The sequence below is a fragment of the Oncorhynchus nerka genome, linkage group LG7 (genome assembly GCF_034236695.1).
Source record: "Oncorhynchus nerka isolate Pitt River linkage group LG7, Oner_Uvic_2.0, whole genome shotgun sequence".
NCBI classification, from domain to species: Eukaryota; Metazoa; Chordata; class Actinopteri; order Salmoniformes; family Salmonidae; genus Oncorhynchus; species Oncorhynchus nerka.
Window position 1 is genome coordinate 39,776,679 of NC_088402.1, and position 16,926 is coordinate 39,793,604.

At 41.9% G+C, this 16,926-nt stretch overlaps 1 protein-coding gene across 1 annotated transcript in view; it reads left to right on the plus strand.

Moving 5' to 3' along the window:
• Positions 1–16,003, plus strand: part of LOC115131640 (cell division control protein 42 homolog) — a 19,884-nt gene extending 3,881 nt beyond the window's left edge. Inside the window, exons 2-6 of the mRNA XM_029663494.1 lie at positions 1,124–1,228; positions 13,476–13,548; positions 13,966–14,075; positions 14,363–14,560; positions 14,889–16,003. Coding sequence (XP_029519354.1) covers positions 1,124–1,228; positions 13,476–13,548; positions 13,966–14,075; positions 14,363–14,560; positions 14,889–14,978 — 576 coding nt within the window. The 3' untranslated portion in view covers positions 14,979–16,003. The remainder of the gene's footprint in view (positions 1–1,123; positions 1,229–13,475; positions 13,549–13,965; positions 14,076–14,362; positions 14,561–14,888) is intronic.
• The last annotated feature ends 923 nt before the right edge of the window (positions 16,004–16,926 follow it).

Consider the following 16,926-nt stretch of genomic DNA (forward strand, 5'->3'; position numbering starts at 1 on the left):
GTTTAAATAATGCAAAAACAAAGTGTTGGAGATGAAAGTAAAAGTGCAATATGTTCCATGTAAAGTGTGTGCCATGTAAGAAAGCTAACGTTTCAGTTCCTTGCTCAGAACATGAGAACATATGAAAGCTGGTGGTTCCTTTTAACATGAGTCTTCAATATTCCAGGTAAGAAGTTTTAGGTTGTAGTTATTATAGGACTATTTCCCTCTATACCATTTGTATTTCATTAACCTTTGACTATTGGATGTTCTTATAGGCATTTCAGTATTGCCAGTGTAACAGTATAGCTTCCGTCCCTCTCCTCGCTCCTCCCTGGGCTATAACCAGCAACACAACAACAATTAGCGCTAACTAGCTAGCCATTTCACTTCGGTTACACGAGCCTCATCTCGGGAGTTGATAGGCTTGAAGTCATAAACAGCGCAATGCTTGATGCACAACGAAGAGCTGCTGGCAAAACGCATGAAAGTGCTGTTTGAATGAATGTTTACGCGCCTGCTTCTGCCTACCACCGCTCAGTCAGATACTTGTATGCTCAGTCAGATTATATGCAACGCAGGACACGCTAGATAATGACCATGTGTAGTAACTAGTGATTATGATTGATTGTTTTTTATAAGCTAAGTTTTATGCTAGCTAGCAACTTACCTTGGCGTAACTCCTTGTGGAGTGCAACGAGAGAGAGGCAGGTCGTTATTGCGTTGACGTGTTAAGGTTGCAAGATTGGATCCCCCGAGCTGACAAGGTGAAAATCTGTCGTTCTGCCCCTGAACAAGGCAGTTAACCCACTGTTCCTAGGCCGTCATTGAAAATAAGAATTTGTTCTTAACTGACTTTCCTAGTTAAATAAAGATTAAATAAAGGTGTAAAAAAAAAAAAAACGGCAAATCGGCGCCCAAAAATACAGATTTCCGATTGTTATGAAAACTTTAAATCGGCCCTACTTAACCGGCCATTCCGATTAATCGGTCGACCTCTAATCTCTAGTGTGATAAACCGATGATGATCGACAAGACGTGTCTGTCTATAAGTTATGAAGACAGCTGCCAAAAGAGTGCAGATTCACTTGCGTCAGCATATTCAACCGTGTGTCTGTCTGTCTGTCTCTCTCCTTCCCTCCAGATGCAGACCATAAAGTGTGTGGTGGTGGGTGACGGTGCGGTGGGAAAGACTTGCCTGTTGATCTCCTACACCACCAACAAGTTCCCTTCTGAATACGTCCCCACGGTGAGTGGCACTGGAGTGTTGTCGAGAAAGGTCTCAAGCGGGACTTGGCGGAGTGTCTGGGTCTGTCAAGTGTCTAGGCTAGGGGATATGCAACAGGAGCCGCCGCACTTTGCGCCCTTCGTTCCAGACCATTTCTATCACATCTCTTATTCAACTCATCCATTTGAAACAACCATTGGATGAATTAGGTGTGTTTAGTGCTGAGCATGAGCAAAAGCCTCCACACACCGTCTGTAATTCTTCGTGGCTGGAGTTACCAATCATTGGCTTGTGTAGAATCTCAAATATAGAATGGGTTTTGAGAGAAGGTATTTGTTTTCGAACTGAAAAGAGGAACCCCTTGAAGAGCCAAACTTGAATGGAAGTGGTTATGGACCAAAGAGCATGAGTCAGCTTTTCACACCGTTTCATACTATTTGACAAATAGGGATGAGAACAGACAACTCAGTCCAACTGAAATAAATCAATACAGTTGGTAGACCAGGGATGGGCAACTTTAATGGGGGTGGGGGCCACAAAAATGTGAACTCATCATGAGGGGCAGCATTTGATCACAGGTCTGCGTACACACAGCCATAACATTTTATAGCTAATTTCCTGCAACATAACACATTTTGCCTTAGGGTGGAGAGGAATATTTGCCGTTTTTAATATATCTGAGTGAAACTGACTAACAAAATCAATGCCCCCCACCGGACGGTAATACAACCATGCCTTTTATTTAACCTTTTTTTAACTAGGCTGGTCTGTTAAGAACAAATTCTTATTTACAATGACAGCCTACCAAAAGGCCTCCTGCGGGGATGGGGGCTGGGATTAAAAATAATCATAAATTAAATAAAATTATAGGACAAAACACACATCACGACAAGAGACAACGCAACACTACATAAAGAGAGACCGAAGACGACAACAACAGCATGGCAGCAACACATGACAACACAGCATGGTAGCAACACATGGCAGCAGCACAACATGGTAGCAGCACAAAACATGGTACAAACATTATTGGGCATAGACAGCAGCACAAAGGGCAAGAAGGTAGAGACAACAATACATCACGTAAAGCAGCCACAACTGTCAGTAAGAGTGTCCATGATGGAATCTTTGAATGAAGAGATTGAGAACTCGTTGCAGCTCGTTCCAGTCGCTAGCTGCAGCGAACTGAAAAGAGTAGTGACCCAGGAATGTGTGTGCTTTGGGGACCTTTAACAGAATGTGACTGGCCAAACGGGTGCTGTATCTGGAGGCTGCAGTAGATATCAGATAGGGGGGAGTGAGGCCTAAGATAATTTTATAAATAAGCATCAATCAGTGGGTCTTGTGACAGATATACAGAGATGACCAGTTTACAGAGGAGTATAGAGTGAAATGATGTGTCCTATAAGGAGCATTGGTGGCAAATCTGATGACCAAATGGTAAAGAACATCTAGCCACTCGAGAACACCCTTACCTGCCAATCTATTTATTGTGTCTCCGTAATCTAGCATGGGTAGGAGGGTCATATGAATCAGGGTTAGTTTGGCAGCTGGGGTGAAAGAGGAGCGATTACGATAGAGGAAACGAAGTCTTAGATTTAACCTTAGCCTGCAGCTTTGATATGTTTTGAGATACGGACAGTGTACCATCTAGCCATACTCCCAAGTACTTGTGTGAGGTGACTACCTCAAGCTCAAACCCCTCAGAGGTAGTAATCACACCTGGGGGGAGAGGGGCATTCTTCTTACCAAACCACATGATCTTTGTTTTGGAGGTGTTCAGAACAAGGTTAAGGGCAGAGAAAGCTTGTTGGACACTAAGAAAGCTTTGTTGTAGAGCGTTTAACACAAGATCCGGGCAGGGGCCAATCCAGGGGAGTATAAGACATTTGCATATACTCCCCCAATCCAGGGGAGTATTAATCATCTGCATATAAGTGGATGAGAAATGGATGGTAACACGTTTAGGTAGTTTAGCGGCCGGCTAACTTAGCAATCTAAACATGTTTAGCTGATATTGGCTAATTAACTGACATAACAGGAGAAAAACTGCTGATGCACAACCACATTTAGAAATTGCACCTTGTGTAATCTACCAAGTTGAGACCCTGAACTGAGTTCCCCCTGAGGGGGTGTTATCCAGGTGCACATCCATGAGGTAGCATTGGGACTCAGCACAGCAATGGGGTGCTGCAGATGGTGTGTGATGAGTAGCTGTTTCTATCAGTCCCGTCTCTGGCAGTAATCAGCACTGTGCTGTACCAGAGACTGACAGGGAGAGTGTGTCGACTCAGCCCTCTGTCCTCTGCCCAGTCAGGCTCAACTGGGTGTGTTCATGTTGTTGGCCCATAAAAACAGACCCAACTTTCTCCATGACGTTTCTCTGTCTGTCTGTGCAGTTCAACAGTGCACTCTTCTCATAAGAATCACGTGGCAATTTGATTCTAAGCAGATTACTCTCAAAATCCTCAGAAACAATGCTACTGGTTGATTTGGTAGGTATTGAAATAGTCTTACACGTCATACATGTACAGAAGTAGGCTGAGAACCTACAACAGCCTAATGTATTCTTATATTAGATGTATGTAGTGCATTCTTATAACATTTCATTTATTGGTGAATACAGTCCTTGTACTACTGCATTTGGGAGTTGAACCATCTGAATATTGGTGTAGTGTGTACAGTCACAATTGTAGAGGCAGGTTTTTTATTTTTTTACCCACCATTCTCTGTGGCATTAGGCCTAGCTCTGTCCAAACACATTATTGTCATGACGGTCAGAGATGTGTTTTTTTTTTTTTTACTTTGCTTGGTTGCTCTTCAATGTGTTCGGTCTGCCGTGCCTCGCCTTTCCGCTACGTGCCCCAACGCCTCACTCTTTTTATGTCTGAACTTGAACTGCCCTAAGAAGCCCTGCCTCCCATGGTTTCTCAACCCAATAGAGGCAGACTGTTCTCCCTCTGGATCAGATAACCGATTAGCTGACCACGGGTGTGTACAAGACTGAAGTGCATGGTTGCATCTTAATAGTTGAAAGTGTCTACCTCGCCTCCTCGCGTTCATCTTTCTGCACTGATGTGTAAACACGTATGAGAGATGAAAGAAATAGGCCTATGATAGGCAGACTACTTCCTGGGAAATTGCTATCACCTCTCCAGTTTTTTCATATTCAGACGGTGATCAGTAGTGTTGGAAATGATTGAATGGTGACAATAAGCTTTGAAATCAGCATATTTTGCTTTATGATTTGAATATTATCACAAACAAAATACTAGGGTTGTGAATTGATGTTTAGCTTCAGCTGTATACTAGCAAGGACAGTTAGCCTACAAAGCTGGAAGCTATCGGTAGCCTCTTGCATTGTAAAGTGTTCTAGCCTGAAATGGACATTGTTTTGCGAACAGTAATTAGCAGTTGCAACATTTCTACATGCTGTGTTGCATTATTCAAATGTGTTAACTTCTGTACAGCATGTTAGCGCTTCTGTACAGCGCTAAAAGGGAAAATCAACTGTGTTGATAGACGGGCTTGATCATCTCTCAATCAGTAGACGACGTGAGACACATTTTGATATTGATAGAAGGACCGAAAGTAACAGCTTCTAGTACCAAACTTTTTTTCATGTTCTAGTATTGAAAAAGTACCATGCAACACTAGTATTCAATAATATTCAGTGCAATTAAAGGAAAGGTGACAAGGAGAGGAAGACATTTTAGACCATTGAGATGCACCCCAACTCTAGCAAGCATGACTTGTGGGTGCATCTCAATAGTCTGAAATGGCTTCCTCTCCTTGTCGTCCAGGTGCGATCCCTTAAAAGAAAAATGGCAGTTGACTCAAACTAAAGTGAAACAGGTAGTGGACAGCCAGGGAAGAAGGTAAATTGGTGGTTTAGTGACTTTACAAGGCTGGAATGTTGTCTGGAATCTCCCACCCAAATTGAAGGAATGTCCCTCATGTTCCACATTACTTCCACATTACAAAGACAAACATGTCCACTAAAGTAATAGAAGTTAACACTGTTACTCATTTCCAGGTGACAGCGATAAGACTCTTTTTTTAAATAGAATACCGAGTGTTTAACACTAATCAACATTTTCCAAAGCAACGTTAACTGGATACACCATTTTTAGTCACTTGTTCGCACCCCACCTAAGTAACATTTTTATTTATTTTATTTAACCTCTAGCGTCGAGCAATCCCGTATCCGGGAGCATAATTATAGCCTCAAGCTCATTACCATAACGCAACGTTAACTATTCATGAAAATCGCAAATGAAATGAAAGAAATATATTCACTCACAAGCTTAGCCTTTTGTTAACAACACTGTCATCTCAGATTTTCAAAATATGCTTTTCAACCATAGCTACACAAGCATTTGTGTAAGAGTATTGATAGCTAGCATAGCATTAAGCCTAGCATTCAGCAGGCAACATTTTCACAAAAAGCATTCAAATAAAATAATTTACCTTTGAAGAACTTCGGATGTTTTCAATGAGGAGACTCTCAGTTAGATAGCAAATGTTCCGTTTTTCCAAAAAGATTATTTGTGTAGGAGAAATCGCTCTGTTTTGTTCATCACGTTTGGCTAAGAAAAAAATCAGAAAATGCAGTCTCTACAACGCCGAACTTTTTACCAAATTAACTCCATAATATCTACAGAAACATGGCAAACCTTGTTTAGAATCAATCCTCAAGGTGTTTTTCACATATCTATTCGATGATAAATCATTCGTGGCAGCTGTGTTTCTCCTCGAAGCAAACGAAAAATACACGCAGCTGGAGATTACGCAATAATTGCAACTGAGGACACCAAGCGGCCACCTGGTAGATGTAGTCTCTTAAGGTCAATCTTCCAATGATTTGCCTACAAATACGTCACAATGCTGTCGACACCTTGGGGAAATGACAGAAAGTCTAAGCTCATTCGTGACCCATACACAGCCATATAAGGAGACATTGGAACACAGCGCATTCAAAATCTGGGGCACTTCCTGTATGAAATTTCATCTTGGTTTCGCCTGTAGCATTAGTTCGGTGGTACTCACAGACAATATCTTTGCAGTTTTGGAAACGTCAGAGTGTTTTCTTTCCAAAGCTGTCAATTATATGCATAGTCGAGCATCTTTTCGTGACAAAATATCTTGTTTAAAATGGGAACGTTTTTTTATCCATAAATTAAAAGAGCGCCCCCTATATCCAAGAAGCTAAGGCAAGTCAGTTAAACCTGTCTAGGACTGGGGTTCTGCTAGCGCCAAATACAAATCAACAGAAATCTCATAAATCAAATTTCTCAAACATACAAGTATTAAACACCATTTTAAAGATAAAATTCTCGTTAATCCAGCCACAGTGTCTGATTTTAAAAAATTAAAAGCTTTACATTGAAAGCTCCACAAACTATTGTGTTTGGTCACCACCAACTCACAGAAAAACCCAGCCATTTTTCCAGCCAAAGAGAGGAGTAACAAAAAGCACAAATAGAGATAAAATTAATCACTAACCTTTGATCTTCATCAGATGACACTCATAGGACTTCATGTTACACAATACATATCCGCCATGTTGTGTAGTCAACATTATTCATAAATAGCATTATAAATATTCACTTACCTTTGATCTTCATCAGAATGCACTCCCAGGAATCACAGTTCCACAATAAATGCTTGTTTTGTTCGATAATGTCCATCATTTATGCCCAATAGCTTCTTTTGTTAGGGCGTTTTGGTAAACAAATCCAAAAGTGCGATCTGGTCCAGTTGAACGAAAAGTTCAAAAAGTTATATTACAGGTCGAAGAAACTTGTCAAACTAAGTATAGAATCAATCTTTAGGATGTTTTTATCATAAATGTTCAATAATATTCCAACCAGAGAATTCCATTGTCTGTAGAAAAGCAATGGAACAAGAGCTACCTCTCATGTGAAATAGTCTGAATAGTCCCATCCGGCCCCCCTTCACATGAGAAGCCTGAAACAAAGTTCTAAAGACGGATGACATCTAGTGGAAACCTTAGGAAGTGCAAAATAACCCATATCCCACTGTGTATTCGATAGGGGTGAGTTCAAAAACTACAAACCTCATATTTCCCACTTCCTGTTTGGATTTTTTTCTCAGGTTTTTGCCTGCCATATGAGTTCTGTTATACTCACAGACATCATTCAAACATTTTTAGAAACTTCAGAGTGTTTTCTATCCAATAGCAATAATAATATGCGTATATTAGCATCTGGGACTGAGTAGGAGGCAGTTCACTCTGGGCACGCTATTCATCCAAAAGTGAAAATGCTGCCCCCTATCCTAAAGAAGTTAATAACAAATGTTTATTTACAATGACTGCCTACACCGGCCAAACCCGGACGACGACGGTCCAATTGTGCGCCACCCAATTACAGCCGGTTGTGATACAGCCTGGGTGTCTGTAGGGACGGGTGTCTGTAGGGATGACTCTAGCACTGAGATGCAGTGCCTTAGACCGCCGCGCCACTCGGGAGCCCCAATGGTAGTAATGGTAGGAGAAACACTGGTTGGGCTAAAGAGAGTGTGTTTGGAGCACAGGATTAGAATTGTCCTTAAGTTTGCTGACCTAAAGATAAGCTTGGAAATTATACTGCCCATGAACCTGCCCTATGGGAGTCAACCAGCATTGTGCGACGGAGACGAAACATGAGAAATGGCGATGCCATTCAGCAGCATTTGGGACAAGGCATAGTGGTTTCTTCAGCACATATAAATGAGCTGAGTCAGACTGTTTCTTATTCTTACTGAACAGTCGGTTGTTTCATTGCCTCTAGTGGGAGGCACCTTAAAGAGAAACAAGAACACTGTGAAACATTCGGTCTCCGACCTAAACGATACCCTACGTACACAACACAAGAACTTGTGTCAAGTTATGAATGGCGGGGCGCCACACATCTATGTAGTGTCCCTATGCAATACGTAGCTAATTGTAGGTCTTCCACATGTTTTAAATCAAGGCTTACTTAGTTGACAACATGGATCCCTTTGACCAACTACCACTCTGTGTCATAGACCGTTCTGTGGAGGGAACCCAAAAAAAGGGATTTCCATGTGTTCAGTATGATGGAATATCGGCCTAGTATTCCTGTATCCACACGTGTACCAGGTATGATGTAGGCCAACTGTAAACTCGCTCTGTGGAAAGACTCCAGAAGAGTCCAGTTCATTTCAATTGTTCTAAAACAATGATTTGGCCAACAGTAATAGCCTATGCATTATTTTGATTCCTGCTATGAAAGTATCTTATTTTCCCTGTTTCACTGTCGGGTGCTGACTCTTATTCCCTCTCCCCACTGTGCTCACGGATGAGAGAGCGTTGCATTCTGAGAAGCACAAGCATATGAAAGTTGCTTAAAAAAAGGCTATTGCGTGGAAAAGAGTTTTCAAAGCAACTACTGTTGTTCTAGTTCCATAGAGGAGAGTCACAGATATCTGAGAGTATATGATGTATTTCTCACCCCTTAATATTGGGTTCATGGCACCACTTTACAACCGGAGTAGACTATAGTTCGTTTTGATTTGGAATGAATAGGCTAGCCTAGCGCTGTAAAGTTTTTGTAGGACATTAGCCTATATTTACTGATAGCCATGTAGGCTAATAGATTAATCTATCTAGCAACAAAATCATATTTAGCGTTGGCAATCTAGCGAAGAGTGTCCACTTCCTCAGGTGGTGAATAATATAGGCCAATGTGCACAAAGATGCCGGCAAATTCTCTGAATAGCCCACAATAAATCTGATAATTCTGGATCCAATTTTGCCAGGTTGCACATCAAAATATCAGTGATGCATTTCCTGGATATGTTGGATGAAACAGCTTGAATCATAGGCTACCCTCTCAGTTGTCTTACTTGGCACCGGAAAACAACTGTGTAGAGCCCTGCTTGCTAATGTAAAGTATATGTCCCTTAAATATTTTAAAGGTATGTATGTGTGTATATATATATATGTGTGTGTGTATGTATTTGTTGTTATCGAGCAAAATAGTTCCCGATATCAATTTTTGGCCATATCGCGCAGCTCTACTGTATAGTACAATACTTTCTGTTGCAGAGATCATCAACTAGATTCATCCGCTGGCCATTTCTTACATTTTTATTTATTTATGTATTTTTTTTCTTGAGCGGATGATCAGGGGGCCGGCGGTACATAATTACTGCAAATTGAACGCAAGAATCCCAAAACATAATAATTTCAAACTTTGCTTACACTATATTATATATACACAAATGTATCTCTCTATAATGCGTGGGAATACTTTGGAACAGATATCCCAAATTAGAATGACTTGGAGCAGATTTTCTGGTTTCTTATTCTTATGTCCAACAATTAAAAATACAAAAAAAAATTGCCCCCGAAAACTTGGGGGGACAAATGAAATCATGGCCCATGGCCGCCAGTTGGTGAACCCTGTTCTACTGTATAGTACAAGACTTTCCAGAGGTTTGGAACGAGGCAACCAGTCACTCACTCATCTGATATCTAATAGGGAATGAGCACACTTAACACTGACAACAGTATAGGAACATCAAAATATTGAGTAACTTTTGGCTTTTAACTTTTAAGCACTGCCTCCATGTTCATCAGACAGTTCCATGGTTGCCATGGAAGGTAGCCTAGGCAGAGAGTTCTGTAAATATTGATTGAGTTTGTAAATTCATGCTGGCCATCTACTCCCGATCTCAGCACACACTTGTCTGAGGGTTGTTAGAAAATTCACTCTGGCTATCTACTCAAATTTCAGAGCACTCTCATCGGGGTGTGCCAGAGCGCAGAATAACTGAGGAATTTCCGAACGTGCAACAGCTATTGAATATGACCGGTGTCAGTAAACATCTGCAAAAAAACGTAAATCAATTCTTGCCAGCAGCATAGTTAGTCACCAATGCTCCAGATCAAGTATTCCCAAACTGGGGTATGCGTACCCCCAGAGGTATGCGCAATGCTGTCGGGGGTACACCAAATAAAAATGTGATTCACATTTAAAAAATGTTTTATAATTTTTGTATAAAAAAATAAACACATTTTCAAACAGTACATTTATATTTTCCAACGGGGCTATACATTTGGGTGATGTTTATTTCTCTCCTGAGTAGCCTCATTTCACTGCCAAAAATAAAAATGAAACCATCTAGTGTTCAGCGAAATAGCACAAACACATTGACCGTTACACTCTCACGGGAAACCTTCACTCTTGCGCAGACACTTAGAAATGAACCATGACAATTTTGAAAAATAAGCCGCAGGAGTTTTTTGAGCGAGAAGTAAGACATGTATAAAAGTGTAACAGTATAGCTTCCGTCCCTCTCCTTTGCTTGAACCAGGGACCCTCTGCACACATCGACAACAGCCACCCTCGAAGCATCGTTACCCATCGCTCCACAAAAGCCGCGGCCCTTGCAGAGCAAGGGGAACAACTACTTCAAGGTCTCAGAGCGAGTGACGTCACCGGTTGAAATGCTATTAGCGCGCTCCCCGCTAACTAGCTAGCCATTTCACATCGGTTACAAAAGCAACCGATACCATTAATAAGAAGGGGCTAGAAGCATCTTATATGGTGAGCTACCGAGTGGCTAGGACAGGCAAGCCCCATACTATTGTGGAGGACTTAATTCTTCCTGCTGCTGCGGATATGGCTGGGGGAAAGGCCAAAAAAACTATACAGACAATGTCTTCATCAAACAACACTGTTTCACGGCACATCGGTGACAGCGCAGGAGATGTTTTGAAACAATTACTGCTTCGCATACAAGCCAGTGAATTATATGCGTTACAGCTGGATGAGTCAACAGACGTGGCGGGCCTGGCACAGCTCCTGGTATATGTCCGTTATGCTTATGGGGGGTCAATTAAGGAAGACATCCTCTTCTGCAAACCAGTTGAAACCAGGATATCATGAGAGGATATTTTTAAAGTACTGGACAGCTTTGTGGCATAAGATGTGTTGGTATCTGTACTGATGGTGCAAAAGCCTTGACAGGGAGACATAGTGGAGTGGTAACACGCGTGTAAGTAGTTGCTCCCAATGCCACTTGGGTATACTGCAGCATCCACCGAGAGGTTCTTGCTGCCAAGGGACTGCCTGACAGCTTGAAAGACGTTTTGAACTTGGTTAAAGCAAGGCCCCTAAACTCTCGTGTATTTTCTGAATTCTACAATGATATGGGCAGCGACCATGTAACGATTTTACAACATACAGAAGTGCGCTGGTTATCAAAGTATTGACACATTTCTTTTAACTGAGAGACGAGCTTAAAGTTTTCTTTACTGACCATCATTTTCACTTGTCTGACCACTTGCAAGATGATGAGTTTCTCACTCGACTGGCCTATCTGGGTGATGTTTTTTCTCGCCTGAATGATCTGATTCTACGATTACAGGGACTCTCCTCAACTATATTCAATGTGCGGGACAAAATTGAGGCTATGATTAAGAAGTTGGAGCTCTTTTCTGTCTGGATTAACAAGGACGACACACAGGTCTTTCCATCATTGTATTTTTTTTGTGTGCAAATGAATTCCAGCTTACGGGCAATATCAAATGTGATATAGCGAAGCACCTGAGTGAGCTGGGTGCGTAATTACGCAGGTACTTTCCCAAAACGGACGACACAAACAACTGGATTCGTTATCCCTTTCATGCCCTGCCTCCAGTCCACTTACTGATATCTGAACAAGAGAGCCTCATCAAAATTGCAAATAGTAATTCTGTGACATATTTATTTAATCAGAAGCCACTGCCAGATTTCTGGATAGGGCTGCGCTCAAAGTTTCTTGCTTTATTTTTGCCTTCTTGCCTTATTTAAGACTGAGACTATCTGCAATACAACCCAACATTGCAGAGTTAAGTGCATCCTTTCAAGCACACCCTTCTCATTAACCTGTGGTGGGTTATTCACAATTAATGATGAACAAATAAATAAGGTTTTATATGTAAGATGGCTAAATAAAGAGCAAAATAATTGATTATTGTTATTTGTGCCCTGGTCCTATAAGAGCTCTTTGTCACTTCCCACGAGCCGGGTTGTGACAAACTCACACTCATTCTTATGTTTAATAAATGTATCATATAGTATGTGTGTGTGTGTGTGTGTGTGTGTGTGTGTGTGTGTGTGTGTGTGTGTGTGTGTGTGTGTGGATGGCAAAAAAACAACATTTGAGAGTGCGCTGACCCTGGTGCTAGAAGGGGTACGCAGCTGGAGTTTGAATGTTTGAAGGGGTACGGGACTATAAGAAGTTTGGGAACCACTGTTCTAGATAACATGTAAACAGCCTAACCAGCTCTGCTAGGGCGAGTAAAATTGCCAGAGTGAGGTGTTCTCTCATTTGTGTCTGGAAGTAGCTAGCAAGCTAGCCACCTTTAGCCAGTTAGCTTGGGTGCTTGACTGCCTTTGGACGCTCTGGCCGAGGACCACAGTGTGCGCTCTGAACGCTCCGAGAGTGAAACGCTTAGAATTTGCGAATGGACAATTTGACGCCCAAAGTGCACTGTGGCACTCCAGAGTGAATTTACAAACACACCCATTGTATATGTTTTGTTATTAAAAGAATATCCATGTTTTGTTACATTAAAAAAATATATTTGGGGGGTTTTGATTGCTCTGGGGTTTTTTCACTGACATCTGGTTGTCATGACTCACAAAGTTGCAGGTCTGAGATTAAAAGTCTACTTGTTTGGCTTGACAGCTTGTTTTCTGGCTATTTGGATTTAAATCTGCTGCGAATGACAACTGTATGTGATGGCAGTGAAGGCTAAGGGTCTGTTTCCTAACCACTCTCGACATGTGGTTGTTTTTGAGAGCTTTTTCGGCAGCCATGGCATCATGCAGGTGGGTGCCACATTTTCATCAAGACCAATACCTGCTGGGGAGCAGCTTCTGTGGCGGAACTGAACGCCAGAAACGGATGTGGTGTCCTGATGAAGAGCTCCTGGCCTGTTCGTCAGACTGCATTTGTTTCTCCCTGGCTGTATCATCAATGCCCCCACCACTCAAGCTATACTGCCTTTCCAGCCCACTGCCTCAACTCCCTTCCCATCACCTGGAACCTTCTACTAGGGACTATTCAATCTCCGTCAGACTTTTCAATTACTTTTTTTGGGGGGCTACATTGGAAATTTATCTTTTTTTTGTTATGTGAATTTAAAAAAAATAAGTGACTGTCAAATAAAATCAATCAAAACTCAACATTTTACATTGAAATCCCTAATGATTTATTATATTTCTCTCCTTCTCTCTCTCTTTCTCAGGTGTTTGATAACTATGCGGTGACCGTGATGATCGGAGGGGAGCCCTACACTCTGGGGCTGTTCGATACAGCAGGTAAAACAAAATGGCCGCTCCCCACTACATGAGCTCTTCTTAACTACAGTGTCTTGAGCATCGACTTGCAATACCTTCTTCTCACTCACCATGGTCTGCCTGTATTACTTTCACATGGTGCTTACATTGGGATTATGGATTGTGTTTCTCTCCAGCCATCTAAGCGTTTGAACATTGCATGGGTAACTCACCTTGTGCACTGGCCTATGTAGTGATAGGATTTACCATGGTGTCTAAACGTGTTTTTGTGTTTGTGAGTTAGTCTACTAGTGTGTTAGTCCACTGAGCTCAATTATTCGCAAGATAATGTAGAGCCCATTGTGTAGTTGTCTTATTTAGGCTTGTTCTTGCATATGAAAGGTAGCCTTGATGAACACTCCTCAAATGTTTGCTGTCTCTCTCTGTCGCCCTCCCCAGGTCAGGAGGACTATGACAGACTGCGACCACTCAGCTACCCCCAGACAGACGTCTTCCTTGTGTGTTTCTCTGTCGTATCGCCCTCCTCCTTTGAGAACGTCCGCGAGAAGGTGTGTGTGTGTGGAATATAACTTTAGTGTCCATTGGCTGGAACGTATGAGTCATCTGCCTTTCACAACACCCCCAGATACACACACACACACACACACACGTGGGACTAGTGTTTTCTAGCCCATGTCTTTACACCTGTGATTCTAGTGTTCTTTCTCTCCCCTCCCTCTCTCCATTACTCACACCTGCATAACATTATTTACAACATGAAACCCTCCCATACTCTATGGACATAATATAATGCAGGATCAGAACCTAATATGCCCCCCACCTTCCTCTCCCACAGTGGGTCCCAGAGATCTCCCACCATTGTCCTCGTACACCCTTCCTGCTGGTGGGAACCCAGATGGACCTGAGGGACGACAGCAACACAGTGGAGAAGCTGGCTAAGAACAAGCAGCGGCCCCTGGCCCCCGAGAGCGGAGACAAGCTGGCCCGGGACCTCCGGGCCGTCAAATATGTGGAGTGCTCCGCCCTCACCCAGGTGCGTGTCTGTGTGTGTGAGAGACACAATCTCTATCTCCTAAGTCTGGCCCTCATTCAGGGAAACAGGAAATGGTGGGTGTAAGTGGCTTGTGTGGTTTCTGAAAAGTAACTTCCTCTAACTTCCTCTCACTCTGTTCTCCTTCGTGTTGTTGGATGTCATACTTACTCACTTCAAACTAATACCGGATGATGGCTACTGTTGACAGCATTTCATAGTGCCATCTTGTGCAACTGTGGCCATTGTGAAACTAGGCTAGTGGGTCAATAAGTAAATTCACTAACTTATTCCTCTCTTTTTCTCTCTTTTTTCTCTCTCTCTCTCTCAGCGAGGTCTGAAGAACGTGTTTGATGAGGCCATCCTGGCGGCACTGGAGCCGCCAGAGACCAAGCCCAAGAAACGCTGTGCACTCTTATAAAACATTTTTAAATGGGGCCAAAGAGCCAGGGGAAAGACCGAATTTAAAAGGCGGACACGGGAACAGACAGGGAGGGGTGTAACGCTGGGAGGGGTGTAGAGGGAGGGAGCAAGAGAGGACAAGTGAGACATTCGTTTAACAGTGCCTTCAGCGATAGAGGTGGGGAGGGGCGATGTTGGGTAACACAGAGAAATAAATCACAATGTGTAATAGAATGTAACAAGCTGATCAATTCTCTTCCTAACCAGTATAGTCCTTCTTAAAAGGAGACCGACTGAGCAATATAGGGAAAGAGACAAGGTTTTGAAACCTCTATTGCCTTCTAGTTACAGGACAAATGAAATGGGTTTGACAAAAAGAGGTAGAGACGGTGTGGAGTTTATTTTGTGTTTGATGATACTAAAAACTGACTGGAAATTTTTGCTTAAGACGCGCAATCTTGACGTTCACACACACTTGCTTTACTCCCTTCAACCCAAAACGGCTTCTCTCTTTCAAACTGCCCGCCATAGTTTAGAAAATGCTGCGTCTTCAAACATGAACTATTCTGCTTGACTCGCTATCTGCCATCACCGCTCCAATGGGAACTACAAGCGCTTCTTACTTCCTCTTGGTTTTCACTGCTCCCTAAAGGCAATAACATGAACTGAATTCCCGCTCGCTTTTTTTGTTGCCATTTATTGTTTTAGAGATGATGGTGTATTATTGATGATAATAAGAGTATTATATATTTTTTGGCTCTTTATTTCTGGGGTACCCCTAGTGGTTAGTGGTTTGGACTCTTGTTGTTGTTTTTTTTATATATATTTTTATTATTAATTTGATGGTTGTGTGCCAATGTGTTGAGTGTCACTGGTTTCATTTGACATAACAATCATAATATGCCTCTAATGACTACGTAGCTGGATGTGATGTCAGTAGTAATAACAGAAAAAAGCAATAATGGTTATGAGTAACAATAATAGCTCTTTTGAAGCATCCTCATCTGGTTGTTTGAAATAAATAAAAATACTTGAACTTGAAAACTCTAGTCAATTTCCCCATTTATTTTTATTTTACCTTTATTTAACTAGGCAGAGTGAAGGAAAAGCATACTATACTATTTTATGTGTATTATATTTGTGTGTGTGTATATATATATATGTGTATATATGTATATATGTGTATATATATATATATATGTATATATATATATATATATATATATATATACAGTAGCAGTCAAAAGTTACACCTAGTCATTCAAGGGTTTTTCTTTATTTTACTATTTTCTACATTGTATAATAAGAGTGAAGACATCAAAACTATGAAATAACACATGGAATCATGTAGTAACCAAAAATGTGTTAAACAAATCTAAATATATTCTAGATTCTTCAAAGTAGACACCCTTTGCCTTGATGACAGCTTTGCACACGCTTGGCATTCTCTCAACCAGCTTCACCTGGAATGATTTTCCAACAGTCTTGAAGGAGTTCCCACAAATACTGGCTGCTTTTCCTTCACTCTGCGGTCCAACTCATCCCAAACCATCTCAATTGTCTTGAGGTCAGGTGATTGTAGAGGCCAAGTCATCTGATGCAGCACTCATTGCTCTCCTTCTTGGTCAAATAGTCCTTACACAGCCTAGAGGTGTGTTGGGTCATTGTTCTGTTGAAAAATCAAATTTATTTATATAGCCCTTCTTGCATCAGCTGATTTCTCAAAGTTCTGTACAGAAACCCAGCCTAAAACCCCAAACAGCAAGCAATGCTGTTATTTAGAATGGCGGCCTACACCGGCCAAAAAACAAATGATAGTCCCACTAAGTGCTCCCGAATGGCGCTGCGTTCTAAGACACCGCATCTCTGTGCTAGAGGCATCACTACAGACACCCTGGGTTGAATCCAGGATGTATCACAACCGTCTGTGATTGGGAGTCCCATATGGCGGCGCACAACTGGCCCAG